This window comes from Nesoenas mayeri, assembly GCF_963082525.1.
Source record: "Nesoenas mayeri genome assembly, chromosome: 23".
Classification (NCBI taxonomy): Eukaryota; Metazoa; Chordata; class Aves; order Columbiformes; family Columbidae; genus Nesoenas; species Nesoenas mayeri.
The window spans coordinates 1,357,047-1,376,732 of record NC_137574.1 but is presented as its reverse complement, the minus strand read 5'-3'; the positions used below and the strand labels follow the sequence as shown (position 1 = coordinate 1,376,732).

General features: G+C 49.7%; 2 protein-coding genes across 11 annotated transcripts; both read right to left on the bottom strand.

Annotated features, from left to right (window-relative positions):
* Positions 1-723: 723 nt before the first annotated feature.
* On the bottom strand, positions 724-2,850 carry SNRPE (small nuclear ribonucleoprotein polypeptide E). Its single transcript, XM_080358257.1, has 5 exons — positions 2,743-2,850; positions 1,987-2,013; positions 1,559-1,621; positions 1,237-1,315; positions 724-993 (listed from the first exon to the last, which is right to left on the bottom strand). Exons 1-5 carry the CDS (start codon positions 2,794-2,796, stop codon positions 938-940), a joined length of 279 nt encoding a protein of 92 aa, XP_080214383.1. The 5' UTR covers positions 2,797-2,850; the 3' UTR covers positions 724-937.
* Positions 2,851-2,964: 114 nt separating this feature from the next.
* ZC3H11A (zinc finger CCCH-type containing 11A) lies at positions 2,965-18,965 on the bottom strand. Of its 10 annotated transcripts, none has more exons than XM_080358407.1 (19): positions 18,872-18,947; positions 14,013-14,068; positions 12,857-13,276; positions 12,307-12,503; positions 12,064-12,183; positions 11,492-11,615; positions 10,890-11,093; positions 10,447-10,563; positions 9,858-9,938; positions 9,317-9,427; positions 8,770-8,832; positions 8,414-8,509; positions 8,140-8,205; positions 7,167-7,667; positions 6,671-6,741; positions 6,185-6,509; positions 5,778-5,947; positions 5,309-5,376; positions 2,965-4,763 (listed from the first exon to the last, which is right to left on the bottom strand). In XM_080358407.1, exons 4-19 carry the CDS (start codon positions 12,358-12,360, stop codon positions 4,505-4,507), a joined length of 2,430 nt encoding a protein of 809 aa, XP_080214533.1. In that variant the 5' UTR covers positions 12,361-12,503; positions 12,857-13,276; positions 14,013-14,068; positions 18,872-18,947; the 3' UTR covers positions 2,965-4,504. The 10 variants fall into 10 exon arrangements, with proteins under 10 accessions (XP_080214533.1, XP_080214532.1, XP_080214536.1 ...); XM_080358406.1 differs by having other exon boundaries at positions 18,853-18,912; XM_080358410.1 differs by having other exon boundaries at positions 12,857-12,909; positions 18,853-18,883.
* Between the last annotated feature and the right edge of the window lie 721 nt (positions 18,966-19,686).

The window sequence follows — 19,686 nt, the reverse complement described above, 5'->3', positions numbered from 1 at the left end:
TTGAGGCAAGAAATCCTCCATCTTCAATTTATTAACGTTCATCCTTAAGATGATACACAAATTTAAGTTTGGAAACGCTGAAAGATTATTAAATGATTTCTAGTGCAGCCTGTGTATCAAGGTTCATTTCTCTCCATCCGGGGAATCTCCGAGTTACAATTACAGCCCAAACCTTTATTTTTTCCTCTTTCTTTGCATCAGAAAAGCCACAGAGGACGCAGAGTCCCTAGTCAGCCAGGGAACCCATCTTCTGTTTGTGCAACAAGCATCTCCGCGCTCTTGTGGAAACCGAAATAGAACAACCCAGTCCTCAAAAAGATAATAATAATAAACTAGCATGATAAAACCCCAACTGATACATCCGATATCCCAACTTATTTAACAGTTCCGTGGTACAACCTAGAGATTCTGCCCAAAGCAGCAAGAAATTCGAGATTAAATCCAAACCAACTGCCCTCTGTGCTTCTCTGCCCTGAAAACGTGTTCTTCCCAAGCACTCCCCCCGCTGTGGTTTGTCAGAGGTGGGTTCCTGCACCGCAGCGCCCGTCCCATCCCGCAGGACCACCGAGCTCCAGCACCCCAGACCAGCCCCCTTGTCCACCTCCCGCAGATGTAAATAAAGTTCCCGAACCCACAGACCCATGGCAAAAGTCATTTTGGATCCACGTCTCCCCCTCTCTACCCACAGAAGGGCGGGAGGCTGAAAACAAGCAGATTGGTCTCTACAGTTAACGTGAAAAATGTTTATTTGGGAAATACATTATGCATCGTTTCAAACTACAAAAGAAGAATTACACGCACAAAGACACGCAGAGTTTTCAACCCTGCACTGGACGCCCAGCGGCACGTAACTTCCCATCTACTGCCGGTCCTGCTCCCACTAACACTTTATCCACTCCAAAGCACCGCGGCCTTTGTTCCAAGTGCAGAACAAACCCTAATTAGAAACGCTTTGCAGAAGAGTGATGTTGTCCCCTTTCAACATGATCCGACCTGCAACACAGAGAAAGGAAAAGGGGGGATTAGAGACATCCCAGACTCCGGTCCCAGGCAGATCCTCTGCACATTCAACCGCCAGCCCAAAACCAGCAGGAACTGTGACTGAGCCCGTATCCGCACACTGCACTGCCAACTCAACGCCCTGCGCGTGTTTTGCGCGTTCATGGGCTGCTGTTTGGAACACCCACGGCACCGGGTCTCAGCCACCGCCCCGGCGACACGGATGCGCTGACTTACCCAGCTGCTTCCTCGATTTTGTTTTGGAGTGAATCTCCTCCGCGTCGTCCAGCACCAAGTTCATGTATTCATCAAAGCCCTAAAAATCAGCAAGAAGAGCAGTCAGTGAGCTCAACCACCTGCTCTAAGCTTCAGCAAAACGGATACAAACTATAATTAGCTGTGCTGATGTGGGCTGGACAATTGAGACTATTCACTCAAGAGACATGAAATATTTCCCCCCTCCATGGTAGTTTCTGTTAATGAGAAGAAATAGTTTTATGAATTCGAATTTAAGAAAAACCAATCAAAAGACACAAAAAGGGGAGACGCTGATACTCACAATGATGCAGCCTTCTATCCGCATGTTCACCTGCTCGTAAAGCCACACCTGGATCCTGGACCTCTGCAAAACGGCGGAGGAGAGCAAAACAGGAGCATAAACACTCCTACTGATTTTACGCTCTTCTGTGTGTTAAGGGACCCTCAGCAGTAACAGCCCCATCGGTTCTGTAGCCCTCAGCGTCACCCTCACGCGTGGTTTCAGTTATTTCCTCCGGTATTTTTAAGTTATCACACTATTTCTGTGTTCACCGATGGACGTGTAACAGCACACGATTTAAAATACATTATAAATCCGCAGAGGAAAACACCCCCCGGCTGTTCCAACGGCAACTCCCTGAGGAGGAGCCGCCGAGCCGCGGAGCAGCCCGTTCCCAGCCCGACACCAACCGGCTCCGCGCCCGCGGCCCGAACCAGCCCGGTACTCACGTTCTGCAGGTAGCGGAAGATCAGGTTCTGCAGCGGCGCGTTAAGGACCCAGCGCGGGAACACCGACCGGGAACACGGACCGGGAACACCGACCGGGAACACGGACCGGGAACAGGAACCAGGAACACGGAGCGGGGACACGGACCGGGGACACGGAGCGGGAACACGGACCGGGAACAGGAACCGGGAACACGGAGCGGGGACACGGAGCGGGGACACGGAGCGGGGACACGGAGCAGGGACACGGAGCGGGAACACGGACCGGGAACAGGAACCGGGAACATGGAGCGGGAACACGGAGCGGGAACACGGAGCGGGAACACGGAGTGGGAACAGGAACCGGGAACACGGAGCGGGAACACGGAGCGGGGACATGGAGCGGGGACACGGAGCGGGGACACGGAGCGGGGACACGGACCGGAACACGGAGCGGGGACACGGAGCGGGGACACGGAGCGGGGACACGGACCGGAACACGGAGCGGGGACACGGAGCGGGGACACGGAGCGGGAACACGGAGCGGGAACACGGACCGGGGACACGGACCGGGAACAGGAACCGGGAACACGGAGCGGGAACACGGAGCGGGGACACGGACCGGGAACAGGAACCGGGAACACGGACCGGCGCCTCAGCCCCGCGCCGGGAGCGGCACCCGCGGCCCGGCCGCCCCTCAGGGGTCCGCACGGCAGCCCCGTCCCCCCCGCCCGCCCTCCCCGCGGCCCCCGGCGGGGCTCCCCGCCGCAGGAAGGATACGATGGGCTGCACCATCACCTTCTGCACCTTCTGGCCCTGCCCGCGGTACGCCATGGCTGCCGCGCCACACGCTCCCGCCGCCGGAAGCCGCCGAGCACGGCGGGAGCGCGCAGGGAGCTGTGGGAGCGGGCCGCTCTAGGAAGCTTGGAGGACCGTCGTCTCTACTGCTCTCTGTGTCCCCGCCCACCTCCAAAAATGACCAATTTGACACCTTTCCTGGGTGAGGTTTATTTAAAAACACTGTGAGCTGCTGTCGTGTGGAACAGTTCAACTACCGGTGACGGCGGAGGAGGCCAGACTACGTTTAACACCATACCTTAAATAGAATACAAATATAAAATGGCAGAATAAAATATTTACAGAAATCAGGGGTACGGCGAATCCCGGCTCCAGCGGCCGAGCCGGGCAGCGGAGGCTCTTCCTCTTTACGTGCTCTTCCTCGCTCCCCAGGTCACTCCGTGCGAGCAGCTGATGCAAAAGTCTCAGGAGGAGAAACGGGCTGGGGCCAAACAGCAGTTTTTCTGAATTTGGGAATTTCCCTGTAGGAATGGAGGCAGCGCAGGGGGAGCGAAGCACACGAACGTTTTCTTCCAAAACCAGACTACTGAAAAATGAACTCAAACAACCGATTTTTCCTCTGCCAGCAGCACACGCCTGCGCAGGCAAAAGAGAGAAGTTCTTCAAAACTTTAATAATCCAAAATATCTCTATTTGCCACAGGGTCACAAATTCCAGCTGACACCCAGGGCAGACCAGCAATCTCCAGTTTGTATTGCCACACGGAGCAAAAGCCGCAGGGCTGGGTTTGGGGTGCAGGGAAATGCCCAAAAGGGAGAGCAGGGGGGGCTGCAGCGGTACCGGGTTCCCAGACGGACAGCGGGAGGTCTGACAAACCAACAGCATTTGAAGACGAGTCTGAACAGCCGCTGCCTCCCAAAAGGCAGCAGCTGGGGGGGCGATTCTGGGAACCAAGAGGCACTTAAACCAATTTTCAGTTGACCAATTTGCTGCAGACTGTGAGAGGAATCTTGACCACCTGCTCCAAATCCTGTTCACATCAGTGAAAAGCACCAACCCCCCCCAAGCTTTGGTACAGGAGAACAAAACGGGAGGGGGTGGTGGACCCGCGCCTGAGAGCTGCTGCTTCACACCAACATGTATCATCCCTGATAATTCAAAGTAAGGCTGGATGGCCTGACCCCAACCACCACCCTTGGCAGCACGTTTGGTCCAAAATACTAATTATTCTGCTCCCTCCCGCCCCAACATTTTCATTAAATTACCCCAAAAGATTAAAGTCAAAAATGATAGCATACATAAATAAAACTCAAGAGTTGACATAGTAACTCCAGGCTTTAGATAGCAACTGTCCGAGAAACCAGAACTCCAAAACTGTGAAACACGCTGAACGTTGAGTTGTGCCAGGGGAGGAGGAAGGAAGTTTGAGCCTTGAGGATCAGTAGATCAATTCACAACCACCACGGTTTGTAGACGGGCTTTTCTCTGTCCCCAAATGAACAAGTGCTTTGTCCCCTGACTGTCAAAGGCGTCACCGATGGTCACGGAATGGACGCACAGGACCTTGACTCTGACCAGCAGGGAAACTCAGGACAACCGAGTGCAGATGCTGCCACTTCTACCAGTTCAACTGTGCTTTAAGACTCACGGCAAAGCCTCAGCTAGAAAAGGGGTCACCTCTGGGAATTGAACAAAATAGAGTTTTAATTGGTTTTTTTTTTTTTAAACCTTAAGACTCTGCAGTTCAGCTGTCAATCATTTCGGAAAGTTCCAGAAGGAGATCGTCCTCGTCCTTCCCTGGGTCCAGATCAATTTCTGCTTCCAGTTTGCCTCCTGAGATTTCCCAAATCAGCTTCTCAAAGTCGTCCTCCACTGACAGGGGCGCCTTCCCCGCGCCCGTGGAGCTCAGCCGGCGCGTCTTCGCCGCCGCGGGCGAGGAGCTGCAACCGGAGACGTCCGAGTGTGGCGCGGGGGCCGCCGGGCTGCCCAGCTGCGCTTCAGGACTGGGCAGAACAAGAGAGAGCAAATCAGTGCATGGGACTCCTTAACCAGAGACCTCTTCTGCAAACCTGCTCCTGAAACCACTGTTAATCTCTCCTACACCTCAGCCTTACACAGGGATTGTTATTCAATTAACCTGCAGCTACTTTGAGAGGCCAGTGTATCAGCAGGTATGTTTTTCAGTTTGGGGACTGATCCGTGAAGATAAAACATCTGGCAAAGGAGGTTCCATTTTTGTAGCCACATATGCTTTGCCCCCTTTACTAATTTGACTGTAAAAAGGTTAATTAGTCAACCCCTGTGAGCATTCAGAAAACACAAGAAGTTACTGAAACGCTGTATCAATCTGCAGCATTTTAAGAGAAGAATCTAAATAAGCATTCCCGCTAGCTGCTTGAAAATCAGATTATTTGTTCCTCTGCTTGACTGTGGCATTAAAAACTCCAGGTTTTCCATTTGTGAATAAGAAAAAACCAAACCAAACCTAACCTTATGCTTCATGTGAAAGACACACCAACCGAAACAAAGACCAAGTTGTGGTCGTTACCTGGTTTTGGGTTTCTCTCTCCCGGGCGTGGGGACCAGGCTGTCCTCCGGCAACGCAGGAACAACGGCCTAGGAAAAAGCAAACCAGTTTTTATGATACACAAGTAACAGATTCTTCCTCCACCGCTGCTTCTCTGGCATTGCCGAGCCTCAACCAAAACACACCATCAGGGTGCTCCTGGGGAAAAGAGAGGATTCACATGAAGTTCGCTAATGATCTGGCGTCCTTTTTAAGAACACCACAAAATCCTCCAGGTCACAGAGAAAGCACAGCAGAGCATGATGGAAACGCTGTCATTCATCTCACAAAGAGCAGAAAGGTGCTACAGTCACCCTGCAAACACTTCTGGGTTTAGAGGGGAACAGGGGCCTGTAGAATGTTTCAGTTTTCCATCTTTTCTCCAAGAGAAGGGTTAAATTGGGTGTAAGTTTTACTGGGGATGCGCAGCTGCCTCGGCCACCGTCCTTACCACAGCTGCCTTTTTGGCTGCCGGCTCCTTGGTGTCCCCGCCGGTGGCACTCAGGGGTTTCACAGCGGCCACGGCTGAGCGATGGCTCTCAGCTGCCTTGCGTTTCAGAGCCTGTTTCGTGGGGGAGGCGGCTTTCCCGTCCGAAGGCTTCGGGCTCACCTTGGGTTTGTCTGGAGTGAAGGGAGAGAACACTGAGAATCTCGCTCTGTCTCATGGGAAAAGAAAACCCACAGGTTTTCATAACAGTCCCATAGCCCTTCTGGTTAAACCTCTTCCTGCCATTTCCCAGAGTCTCAGTACTATTTGCCAACAAGCCATAAAAAGGAGTAAAGATAAAATGTGTCATCTGCTGTCTGTCTTTCACCACAAGACCCAAAGTGAGTCTCTAACATACAGTCAGCACCTACTTTTCACTTTGCGTTCCAGAAGCTGCGCTGCCTGTTTCCCTGGGGATCCAGCAGCATCCTTGCCTGGGCTTTCGACCCCATCGTCTGGAGATCTCACCAACGCTCTCTTTGCAGGCGGAAAAGCTGCCCCTGAAACCACGCTGGCTTCAGGACTCCCCGATGCTGGAGTTGGACCCTTGGTCGCTTTTTCCACAGGAGACGGCACAGCGGTCGCCTCCTTTGGCACCTTCTCTTCTTGGCGTTGCTTCAGCTGCCGTTTCTCCCTCATTATCTCGTCAAGGCTCTTCACTTGAACTTTGGAATTCGTTGCACTCTGATCAGAGGGCTGGGAAGAAACAAAAGGACTAATAGGACAAAAATCTATGGAGGTTTCATGAAGAAAATCTTAGCGGCGATCCCACCAAAACGTCTCCGAGTGGAACAGAGCACGTTAATACCCCTCAGATCTGAAATTCTATGAACTGTAAGACTTCATAAAGGACCCACCTCTGCAGGTGCAGACACGGCTTTGGGAGGCTTGTTCAACTCCACCACCTTCTTTTCTTCTCTTCCAGGTGCTTTAAAACAAGCAAAACAAAATATTTTGTCAAGAGTAGAAGTAAAGAAACACGGTTACCATGCTTCCTTGGTGTGTTTATTTCCTCAAGTCTAACAACGGGACAGAGGAAAGGCTCCGGTAAGCAATCCATGCAGCATTGGAGCTCACTTTCCCTCAATTGCACTATCAGATGGCAGAAAAAAGCAGCATAGAGAAATTATGACTACCAAGCTCCTCAATGAATGAATTTTCCAGTGCGAAAACCAACATAATGCATGGAAAAATAATATGGCTGCATATTCTGGCACTTTCTTGCCTTTTGGCTTTGTAGCCTTGAACTCTTTTATCCTCTAGTATACATAGAAAGAAAAAGGAAAGCAAGTCCTGGAATTTGCTCAATAAGCGAAGTGCTTCACCAGGGCAGGTACCAAGCCATCACCTTACCTGCGAGCTTTGTGATCCGTAACAACCTCCTCCCCTTCGGGGCAGGCTCGGGCTGCGCTGGTGGAGCTGGTACATTTTCTCCGCTCTGCTGCATCCGCAGAGCTTTCTCCTGCTTGATCTCCTCCAAGGTTTTAATTCGCACCTCCCCTGCTGCCTTGGCTTTACCGGCCAGCTCTGCCAGCTGCGCTTTGCTGGGCGCAGACGGAACGAGCACATTCTGCCTCTTGGGCTCGCTCTCCGCTTTAGTCTTGGCAGGAATCTCTTCTGGTTTTTGCTTCTCCTCTTCCAATCGCTTGTGTTTTCTTTCAGCCGGGGCTCCTGAGAAGGTTTTGATGCGAACTGCAGGGGAAGGTCTTGTCCCCGAGGGGGGATCTTCTGTTTTGCAGCATCCTTCGGTCTGGGGTTTTGCCTGGGGTTCTCCTCGTCTCTGATTAGCTCTCTCAAGCCGAATCTCCTCCAGCGTTTTCACGTGGATCTCCCCTGTTGGCTTAGCAGCCTTCTCTGTTACCATCAAAAACAGAAGTGTCAACATTTAAAGAGTCCAACAATACTGAAAATCTCCAAAACTTGTATCAGTGCAGAGGAAAACTAGGTCTGAGTGTTCCCAAGAATGCATCTTAGGACAGTATCATTCTGCTTAATACTCTCCTCCTCCTTTAAGCCACTTGTATTTGAAAACCAGTGCTATCCAGAGGACACAAAACACATGAGTCTACTTTATTTGGTTATTTTTCAGACTGCGTCTCTCCCTTAGTGTCTCAAACTCCTGCTCCTGGCAGCGCTTTCATTCTACTTGTGAGTGTCCCGCAGCTCCCGAGGGTTCAGAGCAGGAACACCCCCCAGGCCAGGGCTGCCGGCGGCCACCGGCACAGACGCTGCAGCACTCGAGCAACAGCAATCAGGCAGGTTTTTAAATTAACTTCTAGGGTTGTTCATGGAAAGAAAAAAGGGACATTTAACACTCAGTTATTACCTGTCTCTGTACTGGGCTGTTCAGAGGGCAATCCCAGCCTTTCCTTCAGAGACTTGGGGACTTGGACTGCAAGATGGAAGAGGGAAAGTTAGAGAAACAGCATAAATCTCAGTTTTGTGCTCAGGTTCCAAAATGAGACAGGAGGTCACATAACTGGGATTCAAAGTTACCTTGAGCCCCCAAAAACAGGCCAAAAGAACCATTAGAAAAAAGGACATACAGAAAACCTAAATAGGAAATCTGTGCATCAAATCCAGATGTCCATCGGTCGTACCTCGCTTGGGAGCCTTGTCAGCATTCTCCAGGATCTCTATCTTCTTCCCCAGCCTCTCAGCAAGGTTGCGCTTCAGTGGAAGGACGTTTTTAACAGCTTCAGAAAGACAGAAAATGAGAAATACGTTAAGAACGCTCCTCTGGAGGAGGATTTCAGAACTCTCAGCCACAAACTTCAGTTCTTCCAGGCACACTGTCTTGTATTTGCCTTTTGGTTGCTAACAAAATGTGCCATTTCTGCAGTCAATACAGATCTCTGTCAAAGTGTATTTTCCTCCCACATTCAACAAGAACACCCTTAAATACAGTCGTGTTTAGATGGGGGAACCCAGAGAGCAGCTCCCCAGAAGCTCCCACCTGTGGAAGGTTTCCGCTTCTCCAGTCTCTCGGCAAGATTCAGCTGTATCACGGGCTCCTCCCCTGAAACAAAAGCCAACCTCTTCAGTGCACAGCAACCAGGAGCCAGTGAGAGCATCGTCCTTCCAGCCCATGTCCCAAAAAAGTCATTCTTTTGGTAGCCAAACTACAGAAACCAATGACAACAACACTAACTCTGTCACCCGCTGCCAACGCATTAGCTCATTCACAAGCCTCACTCAACTCCAGGAACACAAAAGTCAAATTAAGCGCATTTGAGAGTCTGTAGGATGGTGATAATATCTGATTAGCTGTGGCTTAACACTAGACTCATAAAAACCACTTCTTGATCTTTTATTGCAACACAACAAACCAAGCACCTATGAATGCCAAATCTTTCCAACACAACCAGGGACTTTAAGCATAAAAGCATCGTTTTAATTAGAAAAGGCAGCACCAGCAGACTAACACGTCTGAATTATCTTAATTATTACTTAACCTTTTGGTTCAGGAGCTATGAAATGGAAATGACCGTATTCACTATTACCTTGCTTGGTAGAGAGAGTCACGGTCCTCACCACCGTGCGCACGTTTTCCTTTTCTGGCACAGGAATAGTCCGACATTGGAGAGGATGAACAGCATCTCCTGAAGGACCTTCTGATCAGAGCAAGCAAATCAAACAAAAACAACCAAACAAAACAGACAAATTATCACAAAGACCACAACCATCGGTTGGTTATTCATGACCGTCAAACATACAACGACGAGCGTGTGTGAACATGAGAGATGAGCAATTTCCCTCTGATCTGCCCTTGGAATTCCAATGCGGAGCAGCAGCTGCTGGAGTTGCAGAGAAGAGGCTGCGTGCCAAAGCAGCTCAACCCTCAGCTAAACAGGGAATGGTCCACGGGCTCCCAGCGCCAGCATCGCCCGGTCTGCACCCAGCGTGCAAACACATCCCCTTTCCTCTGCTAATCACTGTGCTCACCAATGCACACTCAGCTACGCGGGTAGTATCAGAGGGGTTAAAAATAAAAGGCCTGAAGGTGAACAGAAGGCAGAAGGATGAGAAAGTACATTAACTCACCACCTTGTTTTTTTGTTTTTTCCTTTAGTTTCTTCAATTTGATTTCTTCAAGTGTTTTTATTCCAAAATTCAAATTGTCATCTGAAAACACAAAACAGTTAATGAAAAGCGAGGCTGTGTTGAAAAGCACAGACCCTCAGCTTCTTACAGCTCAGAGCCTTTCGGAAGTGTTTTGAATAAACCCTGTCAACACTCCCCCTTAGTGAAAAAGCCATGGAACGGATGGTATTTTGGTAAGGATCGGCACCTTTCCTCACCCCTCCTCCCATGCAGGGGAAAGCCTGCAGTTTTAAGCATTTTAATCCATCTACACGATATTAGATTCCTCTAGCAGTAGATGTGGCTTTCTGCAAAGGCTGAAAGGACACATTTCCAGCTGTTTAAACTCCACTCTGGGGCTCTATTTTACTCTACAAAAGCAAACAAGGAGGAGTTCACCTGTCTGACCAAGGGACACACAACATTCACATGACCAAGGGACTGACTCCACCCAGCTACCCTGTGTTCTACTGTATTTTTAGAACATATTGCTTTTGAGTTAATTGTTAAGTTCTCCTTCCAACCCATCCTACTCCAGCTGTTAGAATACCTTGTTTTGTATTAGAGTTGGATTTCCTAGTGGAAATTATCCGCAATCCATTATGGGCTTCTGTCGCTGGTTGCTGGACTGGTGTTTTAGTTTCATCTCCTTCTTCAGAAAGCTGGTCTGAAAGGCAAAAATAAACCTACTGAGTGATGCAGTGGGGATTAGACAAGATTTTTCATGTTTCTGTAGCTCATGCAATGACATTTCAGTCCATGGGTCATATTGTGTTTCTATTCTTAACTACAAACAACTGTTTACAGAAAGATTGTTTTTAAACAGCTATATTGACCTGACAAACTCATTTAAGGGAAAGAGCTATACTGGGTAGAAGATATCTAGGACTCCAGACTCCCATCTATAGCTTTAACCACTACACAGTTCAGGTATTCTGTGATTTATACATTCAGTTACAGTAGAAGTGCCTTCAATAAGCAACAAATGCTCACCATCATCATCTTCATCATCATCTGCGGCGTTGATCACAACCGGAGGATGGGTGGGACTCGGGACGTTCTCAGAGTTTTCCACTTTCATCACCCCCCTGAGCTGCGGGGAGGGGTTTGACTGGACCGACAGTTTGTTTTGCTGCAGTGACAGCTGAGCCATTTTCCCATCGTCTTCGGCAGACTCGGGCGGGCTGGGAAGCGCAGCTGGGGGAGAGGAGCATCGGCTGTAATCGGGCCATTTCAAACTTGCACCTCAATGCTGCACTCGCTGCATCGCCACCGTGGATCAGGGACATAAACCACCTGGCTACTGAATTTAGTCTCCTCTTCCCCACCCATGAACAACGAGCTCACAAATCTCGCCATCCCACCACCCAGAAAGGATTAAATGAGGGGAAAGTAACCTGAAAGGCAAAGATCCCCCAGAGCAGCTGAGCATGAAAGAAAATATTAAATACCAAAATTACATTCTATTTAGCTGAGAGCCTATGACTGCAGGCTTCTCCCTGCACTCACAAATCAACAGTTACTCGGCACCTTCTACAGCATTGTACCCACTCATAAGTAACATTGAACATTAAGAAAAGACCTAAGAAACTCACTTTTGCTTGGCGGTAAGAAGAGTCCGTCAACATAACGTCCCTTTGTGTGATGAAAAGCACAGTTGGATTTCTGGCAGCCCACCGGCTGATTCTCCCAGTAACACGGAATCTCACTGCGCTTCTTCTGAGGACAGAAAGAAAGAAAAGCCCATGGTAACACTCACCTTCGATTTGCAAAGGGATGCAGGTTCACATCATGGCAGAGACATGGGCACCTTTCCTCTCCCCATCCTGCACTACCCCGAGAGGTTCAATCAACGTTATCTGAAGAGATCCAGGACAGAAGAGCCCTGAGAGGCCACTGCAGTGCCGGCTGTTCACTACCACAGCACATTTACGCAGTCTGATCAGTGTGGCTGCTTTTGCTTCTGTTAAGAAAATAATGTCAGCACCTAATCTTGCTGGCACATTCCTGAGAAATTCATCTTTCTTCCCCCAATTTCCTTTCATCCTCCTCATAGCAACAGAAATCAGTACCATTCAACAGCAAAAAGCACATCCAGTTCACCTACAGCGATGAACAAAGCTTTCAGCGGTTTAGTTTGGGCACACGTCTTTAGGCAAACACTCACATTGATTTCCATGTGTCTGAACCTGCAGATATTCCTGAAGCAGCGACCCTCCTGCCAGAGGGTGCAAACGGTCTCATTCCCCAGAGCGGCTTCACAGTGGCGGAACGAACAGCTGTCTCCCTGGCACAAGGGAATCCAAGAGAGCGGCAAAATCAAACAGGACAGCCTAAAAACACGTCTCTTCCCACTCCTTCCCCGCCTCTCTTAAAAACCAAACCCAAAGCAAAAGAAACCCAAACAGACCTTGTTACACGTGGAATAGAAGTAGAAGTAGCAGTCATCTCCTTGGTTAGACATAACGGATAAGCTCTTGGAACCCGCAGGTTCCAAGGGTTCACCCAGCAGGAACTTCCTCCACTCTTGGCCAGAGCTGGCGGCACTTTCTTGGACTCTGAGTCTTCTCTGGCTTGATCAGTGAAATCTTCTTGTTAAGAGTAACCCTAAAGGAAAGTATCAATAAGAGAAAAATAATTAAGTAATAAGCATTTTTACAGCTGCTTCCCACTAATCAAACTAGTCTCTTGAGAGTGGCGATGTCTTGAAAAAACTATCCCAACACTAAGCTGGGTGTTTTTTCAGCAAGTGTTCTCTTTGGACCCTTCGGAATCGTTATACGCCTTGGAATACACCAAGAACTGCTGCCTGTGGCTGAAAGCCCAACAGAAGAGTCACTTCTTCAAAACTGGTCATACATTTGAGTTATCACTCAATGATTAATTGTGCGTGCTGATCATCTCTATACAATACAATTTACATATTAAACACTTTTCCAAGCACATCCAAGTTCACCCACCTGGCCAACTTCAGCAAAGGTACTGATCTTCAAAGACTCGCAGGTAAGTTCTCCTGTAGGCCGAACCAACACTGAATCCATGAATTGATAATAAAGGGGTAGGAAGAATTTTCCTCCTCACATTGCCAAGGGAACCTCTCCTCCACAATTCAACCATCTGACAACTACCGGAGGAAGCAAGTCCATGTGAATACTGCCAGACTGGAGACAGCCAGGTTAGTGAGCTCTTCACAACCGAAAACCAAAACAGCCAACAAAAAAACCCCGGGGCATTTAAAGATGAACTTGTGGTTCAAAGTGGCTGCAAAAATGAGGCTCCATCTTCCACAGCCGGACAATTTTGGTTTTGTTTTTTGGTTTTTTTTTTTTTTAATTTAAAATTCAGTAAGTTGCAATTTCTGGTCTTCAAGATTTCTTCACCTATTAAGAAAACACAAAAACTTTCCCCCGTCTTTATTACCTGTACAGCAAAAGCATACCTGTGCGTATAAATACACAAACACGTACATACACACACAGCGAAAGTGAGCGATGGGAAACGCACCAAGGGTGACAGTAAAAATTGGAATTTTGGCTATCTGCACAAAAAGCCTCTCGTTTCGAGGGAACCAGCAAAAATGAAAGTTCTACATAAGATTTTGATGAACGTGCCTTGGAGGCCGATGCTCCAGAATAGGTGTGACCTGGGGCCACATGTGCGTCCACGTGCCCCTGGTGTCCCTGCACGCGAGTGCGCGCACCCGAGCCCAGGGGAACGCTCCCTCTGCAAGTGGCACCAGCCCCACAATTTGGAATCATCTTGATTTTTGGACATAATTTGTTTCCGTTTTCCATCATGCTGCTCCCCAATCCATATCCATCATAATCCATCGCTGTGAGATATAAGCTTTGACAACGTGCCCAATTCAGCTGATGATTTTTGGTGCCACCGGAGCAGAAATTGATTTTATTGACCCACAAGCAGGTTTGGGTTTCTTTTTTTTTTTTCATGTGAACTCAGATACCGAATGGACCAAATAAAGTTCAGATTAAAGTGATTCTGATCCCTTTCATTAAAAAGCTGCATATTTCCGTGCAAACTATTTCTGACTCTTTTGGACAAAACCGAATGAAATAGTTCTTACAAAATAATAAAAGGTTGGAACCTTTTACTCACACAAACACTAGTGAATTTTCCAGGATATTTTTTTTTGGCAGGTAATTTTCTCAAATCTAAAATAAAGAGAGGAAAAGTTGGGTTCGCATATTAGTTATTGCTTTTGACTGCTTGACAAAGGGAATAAAAACAGGAGTTAGGTGCAAAGTTTTCTTCTCTTCTTCAGTATCAATGGGACTATTCACGTTCAACCTTGAGCGCCTTCTAAAGCAGACTGTGTGTCACACACACCCCTGTGCATCTGCCTCTAAAAGTTACCGGTGCTCCTTCAGGTGGAAATTTGACAAGAAGGATTTTTCCAAATGTGTTCCCAATACCATTGACAGTTGTATTAAATTTCAAGCATGATTTCTTCAGATTGCACAAGCCAACACTCCAATAGACGGCAATCAAAGAGCGCCACTTTGCTGAGCAGAGCAATTCTGGCTCTAGAAAAAGGCATTTCTTTCCCTAGGGAGCGAGAGCCACCTGCATCATGCAACGTTTCTGCCTCCTTTGAATGCCCGAGCAGCTCAGCATTCAGGTTGTTCCCTTCCATACCCTCAGCAGGCTCCAAGAGCTGCTCAGAATTTGAAGGGATCTTGTTTAAAAATGGGAAAAAGCAAAACTCTACTCTAAAAATCAAACCAAAAACCCACCAAAAAAACCCTCAAAGTTCTAAACTCCATGAAAGTCCTTTCACTTTTAAAAAGGTCAATTCTTCTTATTTGTTAACCTGGTATCAGTTAACATGGCAATCTGAGTGCCGAACAGGAAGGAACCCAACTAACCCTGGAAGGTCTGAACACAGGTGAGTAACTCTGGTGCACTCAGCCCAGCTCTGCTGGGAGCTGCTCAGAATGTTCATCTCTTCTTCTTTGCATTAAGAGATTTTGAATTCATTTTGTGAAAAAAAACAAATCAAAATCATTACAGGTGCAGCAGCTGGGGTAGGAAAAACATGCCAACAAGCGCCACAAACCTGACCTCTGCTAAGGGAAGAGAAACAGCACCATTCGAGTCTGTCTGGTTTGTTTTACGAGCTTGTGTGTCGTGGTACCGCAGAAATGAGCCCGGTCCCTGGTCTGACCGGCCAGCCTGTGCCCTGCCTGCTGCTGCCGAAAAGCTAGAAGGGATCTATTGTTTTTTCTTTGCACCCTAACAAATGCACAAGAGAAGCGTTATTGCCCCTACCCGCGGGTGCTCGGTGGTTACATTCCACCTGCACACGCTCCTGCTGGGCTAAATTGTGCCTTCAATTTCTTACAAAAATATTAAAGACACTTAACTCCGCTGTTTCTGAGGACGGGAAGATGACAAGGAAGAGCAGCAGGAGCCGCATGTTCTAACCCTGCTGCTTCGATCCCTCAGCTGCAAACCAGCCGCTGCTGCTTCACCTGCCTGTACCGCTGGTTTGCGGCTCATTCCGCACGGAACTACAGAACAGCATTGTGATGTGCTCACGAACCACACAGCTCCGTGTCAGAAGAACCTCCCGCTAACACGTCTTCTCCATATGAAAATCTGAAGCTACGCTGGCCAAAGCTGAAGCAGAAAGTCAGAATTTCTACTCTTGACATTTGTTTGGGTCAATTCTAGCTGTTAAATGCTGTCTGAACATGGACTGGGGGTGTGTTCTGAGACAGCATCCAAGATCCTCCCAGAGCAAAGCCAAGAAGGCAAAGGTTAAAGCAGACGATCGTCTCGGCTTCCTGAGTCACGGTCACCTTTCATCGTGTTTTATGAGAGTCAGAGCCAGGAGATACCACAGACACAAGAACAGCTGCCCCGGCGGGCGGGAGCAGCTCCATCTGGAAATGTGCCACCTCAGGACCCCAATTCGGACATTCTTCCCTCAGATGAGGTAAATCAATCTGCTCCTGAAAGGGCTGACCAGCCTGATGCTCCTGTAACTGCCCAAGAACGACCCTGAACTGAAGCGCTCGTCAGATCAGACGCTGCTTCAGTACAGATTTGACCTTAGCTTGACACACCAAGACAGAGAAGGAATTGTTCAGAGCCACCTCTCCAGCAGGGACCTACTCAAGTGGCCAAGACAAAGCGTTCAGATCCAAGCCCAACACTCCATAGAAAACCAGTTTCAAGCCTGAGATATTTCATTTGTCTCCCAGTCCAAGAGTGACGGTGACACTTTGATCTGAAAGTCTTTCCACGTGCTCTGCAAAGCAGAAGGATGTGACGGATGGCAGCACCTGACTGGGAACAGCAGCTCCCCCGGCCTCCACCTGCAGACCAAGGATCTGCGCCCTTCAGACACTGGGACCACTGGAATGAGCTGACAAGAGCCTCATCTCCCTCCCAGGAGGATGCTACTCCACCTTCTACTGTTTTAAGATCACTTTAACATATAAAAGGTAGAGAGAGGTTCACTGAGCAGCTATTTCCTGCTTCAGGTGATCCTGTGGAAGACAGTCTGAACGCTGCAGTTGTGAAGAATTGATCGATGGGCCTCAGAAGAATGAGCAAGCAAATCTCTCAAGCACCTGCTAACCTATTCTCAGTGCTCCTGATTCAGTCTTGAATCATTAATTTTAAAATATACCTCATCGTTGGAAGCTGGAAAGGAAGGGGTGAGGGGATTAAGGGAAAGCCACGCATCAGTTTGGTAAATTCTTTTCGTAGGACACTTCCTACCGCAGAAGTTTTAGCAAAGCCAGCGGGAGGGAGCTGTGTGTTTTCTAACAAGGACTCCTGCTGGTGCAGGATATCTAAAGGTATTAAAGGTATCACTGTCCAGTAGTCCATGGTTGGATCCGCTCCAAGTATCAACAGTTGAACATGTACTTCTGTGTTGTGCTTTCTCCAAAGCCATGAAAAATGTTTCTTCTACAACGCTGTACATACACATTATAGATGGAAAGTGTCTAGTGCCACAATCTGTATGAACTTCCAATATGTTGGCGTTAAAAATAAGAAAAAAAAGCGTCTTCAGTAATCACATTTATAATAGCTGTTTATCTGTTATTTACGTGCATTGTCATATCGGAGTTATTTCACAGCAGTATGTAGTTTGGAGTCTCTGAGTCCCATGGTTAAGATGTATGTCTTTTCTCCTGACAAGCACGTGCTCAGTAGGAAAAGCTGGAACAGAAACACCCAAGGTGGAGATGTGCTCAGTGCATCACCTTCACGGGGCAAAAAATCCTGCAGAATAGCAGAAAATCCAGGAGTGTTTCCTGAGCCACAGGTTACCAGCAGCAGCACCAGCTCTCGGTCACGCAGGAACACTTGCAGTCCACGGCTTCTCCTCTGTGAACCACAGATCCAAAGCTCCACACACTGGAATCTTTGCTCTTCTTGCAGGCGGCAGCGCTGGCTTTACTGTACCGCGTCCAGTGAGCAGCTCCCTCCATCCCTCAGTGGCAACAGCTGTGACAGCAGCAGCTCCTGCAGGTCCCAAATCCTTCACAAATCTTGAGATAGCATCGATTTGTAATGTAGTGGCTTTCCCTTAATGCACAACCCCCTCTTTCCTCTATTTTTAGGGGGTGGCTCTCCTGTCGCTCTCTCTGTCCACCAGCTTCTCCTCCTTGGTGTCCAAATGGGAATCGGTTCCAAACTAAGGGGACTGTGGAAGCTGCTACACCTACTTTTAGGTGAGACAGAGATACATAAGTATAAAACACTAATTATTTTTCGATTTCTGAAATCAGTGCTGGGTCCTGGCAGCAATGACTATGAGGATTCATCCTCCTCGACTAAATGTCTTATTAAATCTCAGAAAGAGCCGATTTCCCCTGGAAGTGGCCATTGGGAAGGGTGCCATTTCACATGAGAAGCAACAGCAAGAGGAAGTTCTCTCCAGATCAGCTTTCTTCCCGGAACACCTGGCCACCCCCCAACAAACCCAGCCTATCTATTCAGCCCGTGTGTCCAATTCAAATACGTGCCACAGTGGTGGCTCTGTTATCATTCCAAAATCCCCCACCCCCAGGAGAGCTCCTTTCCTACAATCAGATAACACGGTGGTTGATGTCAGAGCGTGGCCCAGAGTTCAAAGCACCAGTTCTGGGAACAACCTGCGGGTCCCCCGCACTGATCCCTGCAACGGCAAAAGTCACTTTGGTGCTTTTGTTGTAAACACCAACGTAAGAAAACAGAAACCTCTTAGATGCAATTTGTAAGAAACAAACAAACAAACAAAAAACCCCACGTCATCCAACTGGGTTGTTTCAAACAACCTAAAGGAGGAATTAAGATGACAAGCGGGTGCATCCAGAGTTAGTCAGATCCCGGAGGCAGTTCCTTTGGGGGACGGAGGAGCAATTTGTCAGATGACTACACTACAGCACGGCCCTTATGCGCATTGCTACAAAGGGAAGGCACAAGGTTTTAACCCAAAATAACGTACGCTCACAAGGCACCTGCACTGGGATCTTCAATTTCCCCAACCCAAGCTCTCCGGGGTCTGCCCAAGGGCTCCGTTTCCCCAGGGACCAAGGGGCCCGGGGCGGGGGGCTGATAAAACGCGCAGCCGAACCCTGTGGAAGGGAGCGGGGGGACCGGGAGCGCTGCGGCCCGGACAGCGGGGACCTCGGGCCTACCTCGGACCGCAGGGACGCGGCTCCCCCGCTCCACAGCCGCGGGGCTGGGGCCGGGAGAACACCTCACCCCCGCCACCGCTCCCACCGGAGGGCCCGCACTGCCCCAGGGGACCCCAGCGGCCGACCCGCCGCGCCCCGGCGGCCACGGACACCCCGCCGGGGAGGGCGCGGGGACGCGGCCTGGGCCGCTCGGCCCGCGGGGACGCGGCCTGCTTCCCCTCGGGGGAGCGGAGGGGACCCGCGCCTGGCGAGAGGCCATTTCCCCGCCCCTGCGGTCTACGAACGGCTCTAGTTACCGGCGAGCTGGGACTTTACCGAACCCCAGGGGACCGCCGCAGCTGCCGCCGCGTCGCCTCGATCCGCTGCTCGGGCCGTCGCCTTTCCCCGCTGCCAGCCTCAAAGATGGCGCCGAACATACGGGCAACCTCAGCTCGCCCGCTGCCAAGATGGCGGGCGCAACGGCTTCACCAGCCTCGCTTCCGCCCGTTGAAACCGGCAGGGGCGGGGCTCCGCGCGGGCTCCGCCCACCGGAGCGACAAAAGCGGCGCGGGCGGGGCCCATAAACAAAGTGGGGCGGGCGTGTTTGGTTTTTTTTGTCCTTTTTTCCTTCCGCCAGCGCTTCCAACGCCAGACAAAGCCCTTTATTGGGGGGCGAACAGGAGAGCGGCCCGTTCCCCTCCACCTCTGCCCTCGTGCGGCACCCGCCATGGCGCCCGGTGTCCCTCACGCTGCTGGGCGCTGCCTCACGGTGACACTTGCCAAGCTGGAAGCTTGTGAGGCTCCATGGCAGATCACAGACCCAGCCCGCCTCCCTCTGCTCTCCTCTCCGTGCCCTGTTTTCCCCAGTTCTGCCCTATGGCAGCAGTGAACATCCACCTGGTAGCAAGGGCAGTGGGGACAGGTTGCCTGCTATTGTGGGGCGCAGCCATTTTTCTCACTAAATGACTTTTAAAGCCCTATGATTTGGCTGTTTTTCTTTACACGCAGCCTGGACTATGTTTAAGATAAGATTGCGGCTGTTGGGTTTAATGGAGGACGCTCTCAGCACAGACACCTTCCGAGGCCGCGGGACGCGGTGACACAGCCCCGTGGAGCTGTCACAGCCCGGTGGTGTCACCGGCGGCAGCTCC